Source organism: Cucurbita maxima, unplaced genomic scaffold (assembly GCF_002738345.1).
Source record: "Cucurbita maxima cultivar Rimu unplaced genomic scaffold, Cmax_1.0 Cma_Scf00021, whole genome shotgun sequence".
NCBI classification, from domain to species: domain Eukaryota; kingdom Viridiplantae; phylum Streptophyta; class Magnoliopsida; order Cucurbitales; family Cucurbitaceae; genus Cucurbita; species Cucurbita maxima.
Genome location: NW_019272037.1, coordinates 102864 through 109489, shown reverse-complemented (window position 1 = coordinate 109489; position 6626 = coordinate 102864). Strand labels below are relative to the sequence as shown.

The 6626-nt window shown below is 34.7% G+C and overlaps 1 protein-coding gene across 2 annotated transcripts; it reads left to right on the top strand.

The window, feature by feature from the left end:
- The first annotated feature begins 2976 nt into the window (after nucleotides 1–2976).
- LOC111495665 (trihelix transcription factor GT-2) lies at nucleotides 2977–6626 on the top strand. 2 transcript variants are annotated; one of them, XM_023145800.1, is made up of 3 exons: nucleotides 2977–3581; nucleotides 5404–6032; nucleotides 6137–6626. In XM_023145800.1, exons 1-3 carry the CDS (start codon nucleotides 3076–3078, stop codon nucleotides 6139–6141), a joined length of 1140 nt encoding a protein of 379 aa, XP_023001568.1. In that variant the 5' UTR covers nucleotides 2977–3075; the 3' UTR covers nucleotides 6142–6626. The 2 variants fall into 2 exon arrangements, with proteins under 2 accessions (XP_023001568.1, XP_023001567.1); XM_023145799.1 differs by having other exon boundaries at nucleotides 5404–6626.

The window sequence follows — 6626 nt, the reverse complement described above, 5'->3', positions numbered from 1 at the left end:
ATTGAGTCTTCCAATAGTTAACTCGAGCCTACCCAAAAGATGTAAGTAAAGAGGAGAACGACAGCGAGTCTTCCAATAGTTAATCTGAGCCTACCCAAAAGATGTAAGTAAAGAGGAGAACGACAATGAGTCTTCCAATAGTTAATTCGAGCCTACCCAAAAGATGCAAGTAAAGAGAAGAACGACAATGGGTCTTCCAATAGTTAATTCGAGCCTACCCAAAAGATGCAACTAAAGTGAAGAACGACAATGATTCTTTCAATAGTTGATTCGAGATTACCCAAATCAAAAGCAAAATGGTCTGTCTAGGCAGTCGTTCGTTATCGTAAAGTAGTCCCCACGAAGCTTTCGGGAGGAGGGGTAGTCTTGTGTGTAAGTATAGCATTCTTGGTCTATTACCATATAACTTTATCCATCCAATGATGAGAACAGTGATGTTATTACCAACTATTATTATAGAAGAATTTGTTTTTAAATTTTCAAAAACCCCCACAATTATATAGTGTAAAAGAGAATACGTCGTCCCTAAAATCATCCCGAGAGCGGCTAACGTGGATAGTTTGATTTAAAAAATGTTGGGATTTATGTAATTTGATGGGATGATTGATGGTATATTAGTAAAGTGGATTGTTTGTTCTATCTTGAAAGATATTATGCAATTATGAAATGAAAAGCATGTAAGAGCAAATTATTTACTTTGACTTTAAGTAATGCCTAAGCAAAGATGTAAAAAACAATAATTGTCAAATTCAAGTGACCATTTTATATTATTGCATGCATTATATTCATTGTCAAATATTATTTGGAGAACTTTTCAACCCATAAAATAAAAAGAATCGTCAATGAAATCAATTTTTTTGTTTACTTTTTTATTTGGTTTCGTATACCCTAAAAGCATCGGAGGTTAATTGGTCTTTAGAATATCGGTTGATCTTAGAGAGCTTTGTGGCTTTGAGTCAATTATATCATTTCATGGATTAAAATCAAAATCAAATTGTTTCGTTTGCTCTTGAAATTAGGACCCACATAAAAATAACGGACCTTTATATTTTTTTCGTCTTCAATGTTGTTACCAGCGATGACAAGTGTGAGAGGAAGATCCAGGTATCGACCATGAAAAATCTGTCGACTTTGATAGCGAGGAGTTTGAGCTCGGCTAAAATGTGAACAAAGCATGGAAAAGGCAGTGATAGACAAAGTTATGTCCACGAATACAATAAACTAGTAAGACATATTGTTATGCTCATGATTACAATAGACCTTGAATTTCTCTTAAGACTTGTCAAGAGTGTGTCAAGATTGTGACGCCACACGATGAAAATGTACGATCGTGGTACAATACACCTGAAATCTTGTAGTATAGTATTCAAACGTAAATTTATATTTATATTTTATAGATCAATTCACTTTTTTAACTTTTTAAAATTTTCAAATATCCAATAAACATAAAATTAAAATTGGTGACCCAAACTAACCTAAATAGAATTCACAACTCAACTCAACCCTCTATTTTCAAGTCGGGTTAAATTGTCGAGTTGTTTTTTTTTTTTTCAATTATTTTTAGAAAAATCATACTAATTTACAATCACGTTACATTAATAACTAAAATGTCATAAAACTCAACTGAAAAAAGTGTCACATCACGAACCAATCCAAAGTTTTGATTTTTTTTTAAAAAAAAGTTAAGTAGTTCAAATTGGTTAAATTATCAGATCAATAAACACTTGTATCATTTGAATCAACGATGAACGATAAACACGTCGATAGAAACGTGGGCTAAAATTCCATAATTGCAATTAATTCAAAGGAGAAATAGTTGTATCTTGTGAATGTGATTATATTATTCCAAGTGGGTAGTTTTTTATTTATTTATTTTGGGTGCGTAGTATTTTCTTGAAATTTTTATAAAAAAACATTATAATTGTAAGATTGTTCGTTAAATGTCATGTCATCATGTTTTTTTAAGGTTTTTTTTTTAATATCACCATGCTATTTATTCAAAATTCAAGATATTTTTTTATACAAACTTGATTGAAAATCTTAAAGTATTAAGGATAATGTAAATTTTTAAAATATAGAAAATAAAATCGTATTATTTATTAGAAAAAAAAAACAATATTTTATCTTTAATTATTGTAATTTGTTTCGATTTCAATTTTCGCCCTAAATTATCTCTAAATTTTTCTTTTTCCATCTAATATTAATTAAATTTCTCTCGTTTTTTTCATACAATCAATTAAATATAAAATATGGGTCTACTGAGTCGAGTTGGATTAGAGAAATTTTTGGACCAATAAAATTTTTTCAGTTGATTAGGTTGGTGACCCGAGTAACCCAGTAAAACTCCAACCCAACTCAACCCTCCGGTTGTCTAGTTCTTTTATTCTTTTTTATTTTTTTTTTAAATTTTCTTTATCGACAGTATATATTATATTAATAACTAAAATTTCATAAAACTCAAATATCAAACATTCACAAAAACAAATATTAAATATTTTTAATATTCATAATAATCTTAAAAGTAAGATATGGTCGGATTGGGTGGTAACCTATTTTGGGATTGGTTAAGTTGACTCGAAAAAAAAAAGTCAACCTACAAACATATCCGTTTTTCAAAGTTTCAAAAATTCAACACAAATCAAACCGAAAAAAGAAATTAACCCAACTCAACATTTGTGATTCAGATTGAGTAGTCTAGGTTGATCAGATTCCCGAGTCATATGTGAACACAAATGGCTCGAACTTTAAGAAAAATTATGATTTAAATTTAAATTTCATATTTAACCGATAAGTAATAACTATTGAAAAAAAAAAGTTCATTAAGTTACTTTTGATTTATTTATTTTAAAGAAAAAGTCACTTTGGATCGGGTTCATTGTATGATGGGCCGACCCGAACATGAACACGAGCCCATTTTCAAGGAGGGGATATAAAAGGAGTTATTGAAAAAGAATAAGGGTAATAACGTAATTGCGTATTTCCATTTAACCTTTTTACTTCAATTTACTTGGTCAATTTCACCCACCGAAAACCCTCCTCGCCGCCAAAATTTTACCACTTTTCAACCGCCGCAGGATGGACCTCTTCACCGGCGATCACCGGATTCCGAGCTCCGACAGCTTCCCACAGCACGTTGCTCCATTTCCCGATTCGACGGACCTCCTCTACGCTGCTCCTTCTGCCGTATTTCCCTCTGCCGACATCATCGCCCACCTACCAAACCCTCCGCCGCCGCCGCAGAAGCTCCGTCCTATCCGCTGCAACGGTAGGTCCCCGGCGGGTTCTCAGGCCGATAACATCTTCGACGGTGCTCTAAGGAGTTTCCAATGTGTTTCGTCGTCACCAGAGGGTGGATTTTCTGGCGATCAGCTCTGTGTGGCTAATATTGACCCTTGCCAGTACTTCAATTCCTCTGAGAAAGATGATAAGCCCGACGCCAAGGATAATGGCGGCTTCAGCGATATCATCGGAAACAATTTCTTCTCGGAGGAAGAGACGAAGAACGGTGGTACAGATGCTGCCATCGCTGCGGAGAATTTGAGCCGGAGCCTTGAAGGACCGCAATTGGACGACGATTCGTGGTGAGTTTGAACTCTGAACTGAATATCGCCTCACGAATTGGGGTTTTTGTTCTTCAATTTAACAATTGAAGTTTATTTACTTTAATTACACACGAACACACACACACACACACACACACACAACACACATAGGTGCTTTGAATTTGTTTAGGAAATGCAAACTACTTTATGAATTCTCATAGAAAAGTGATACGATCAAAGAAAAGCTTCCCTGGAAAGTGATCCTTATAAAATATGAAAAAGAAATTGTTCTTTCAGTTTGGTGTTTCTTGATCTCTCTTCATTCAAAGTTGGTTTTATTTCTTTCAATTCTCAATTCTTCAGAAAAAAACTAGAAAAGTTAAAGATGAATCTTGTATAATTTCCAATTTTATCATTATTAAATGAGATGAAAAAAAGAGAAACAAACAGGATATTCCCAAAAATATCCCACTGGAATTAATAAGAACAGGGAGTAGGTAAGTTTACAAAACCCTTTTAGGAGAGTGCACCAATTTGAAGTAGCAAAATGACAAGGTCAACAGAGCCATAAAAGATTCTTCTTTTTTCTCTCCTTTTTTAAAGTTCCCATCACTAGCAACCATCATATTGTCCTAGAAAATACTAACTTTTTGAAGGAAAGAGAAGAGATTGTGCCATGAAATGGTTTTGTACAAAAGATTGTGCCACGAAACTAAGACGACAATCAGAAAGAAGAGGTGAGGGGAGGAAGAAACATTATACATTTTGAAACTGATTGGCTTTCGATTTCGACACTGTTCTTCATTTGTATGGTATTGGATATAGAATCTAGAAGTGCAAGAATTCTGTTCTTCATTTCAAAACTGATTGGCTTTCGATTTCGAAACTGTTCTTCATTTGTATGGTATTGGATGTAGAATCTAGAAGTGCAAGAAGTCTGTTCTTCATTTCGAAACTGATTGGCTTTCGATTCTTGAAAATTAAAATCATGTGAATTCTTTTGTGTTTCTGATACAATTAGTATGGTTAGTCATGGATTTCTTTTTGTTGTGGTCATCTGCTGAATCTGTGACAATGGGTTTAGGATAGAAGGAATTGAATAGGAAGTTCTTGTTCTGATATGTTGATTTATGCCATTGCAGTAATTTGATACTCATCCCATTTTTAGGACTTCTTCTTTTATATTACTTTTTTTCCTTTCTGAAAATGAAACCGAAATTTTCATTGATAATGAAGAAGTTTCGAAAAAGAGGAGAAAAGGCAGATAAAGGAATCCAAACCTGCTTCTTGATCGTCAATCTTTCCCATTTACATGTAACACTATCATTCTTTATGTAGTTAAGCTCAGAAATGAGACTATTTACCTCCTTTTCGTCCTGCAACTAGAAACGGGTTTGTTCGATTATTCAATCAGCCTGTTTCAGACTGAATCTTTCATCTGATGATCGACATTTACCCCTCTCGAACTTGGAAGTTTGACTAAGCATTTCAAAATTTTTAGCTTTCTTTCGTGGCGGAAGGTATCCTCCTCTTTCCCGACACCCTTATCCTTAAAGTCTGCGTAAAATCTGCAAATTCCTTCTCATGGGTGCTTGTTCTATTATTGAAACTGAAAGCAAGCTAAAAGAAAGTTGGTTTATGGAATTCCTTGCCTTTAATTGTTTAATATTGTAATACATACACAGCAGCTTCTGTTATCTTGATTGAAGTTTTATCAGATCAAATAAGTAGAAATCCCAGCATGATACATGCATAGATACATAGATATATACTTTTTATGATGAACATAGGTAGATAGATATATATAGCTGTGCTCGATAATATATGACCAACTCTAAATTACTTGATTACTTGTTTCCAGCTCCACTTCAGATGGCGGTGATGACGTTTTAAGCACAAAAAAACATTTAAACCATAAGAGAAAGCGAACGACAAGATCGCTTGAGCTTTTCGTGGAAAATTTGATAATGAAGGTAATGAATAAACAGGAGGAGATGCATAGGCAGTTGATAGACATGATAGAAAAGAATGAGAAAGAGAGAATAGTCAGAGAAGAAGCTTGGAAACAGAGGGAGATCGAAAGAATGAGAAGAGACGAGGAGTTGAGAGCCCAAGAAACGTCTCGCAGCTTAGCAATTATCTCCTTCATCCAAAATCTGCTAGGCCATGAAATTCAAATCTCACAACCAGTCGAAAACCACTGTACAGAAGACGATGGAGGTGAAAGCAGCATACAGAAGGAGCTAAAAAGCGATCCAAGTAGTAGAAGATGGCCTCGAGCTGAAGTACAATCTTTGATATCACTTCGAACTTCGCTAGAACATAAATTCCGTGCTACAGGCTCGAAAGGTTCTATATGGGAGGAGATATCAGTCGAGATGCAGAAGGTCGGTTACAACCGTTCGGCAAAGAAATGCAAAGAAAAATGGGAAAATATGAACAAGTATTTCAAAAGAACAATAGGAACTGGGAAAGCTAGTATTGCAAACGGTAAGACATGCCCATATTTTCAAGAATTAGATACTCTTTATAGAAATGGAGTAGTAAATTCAGGAGCTGTCATTGATAGTACAAGCACTGAACATAATTCACAGGCTGAAAGAAGTATAGACCCCTTTCATGAAGATGAGGCCTTTGTACAAGGTGAAAGTGAAAGAGAGCATGTAAAACAGGAGGCCTTGGAGATGACACAATTTTAAAGAGATTTACGTGTACACTACCGATCCGTTCGGTCGATTTTTGCAGCCCAGCTTTCGGATAACGCAGGTTCTTCCTGCTTCCGGCTGATCTATTCATGGCTGCTTTCCTGGTCGGCTCGTTTTTTCAGATTTTAAACTCGTGTATGTTTCAGTATTTGTGCCTCTATAGTGACCAAAAGAAATGCCATGTTTTCAGTTGGACGTTAGCAGGAAATGATGGCAGTAGATTGAAGAATCACAACGCTTGAATCAAGTTTTGGGATGTGGCGATGATGCTAAGTAAATGGATAACAGTTGTAAACATATCAAACTTTATTCTTATGGATTTGTTTAGATTTACTGTTTAAATTTTCGGTTAGTTTGTAATGAGAAATACGTTGATATC

Bases quoted from the DNA above. Each gene is read 5' to 3' on its own strand.
- LOC111495665 (XM_023145799.1), top strand. From the start codon at position 3,076: ATGGACCTCTTCACCGGCGATCACCGGATTCCGAGCTCCGACAGCTTC. The intron at 3,582-5,403 runs GTGAGTTTGAAC...ACTTGTTTCCAG, and splicing joins CAATTGGACGACGATTCGTG to CTCCACTTCAGATGGCGGTG.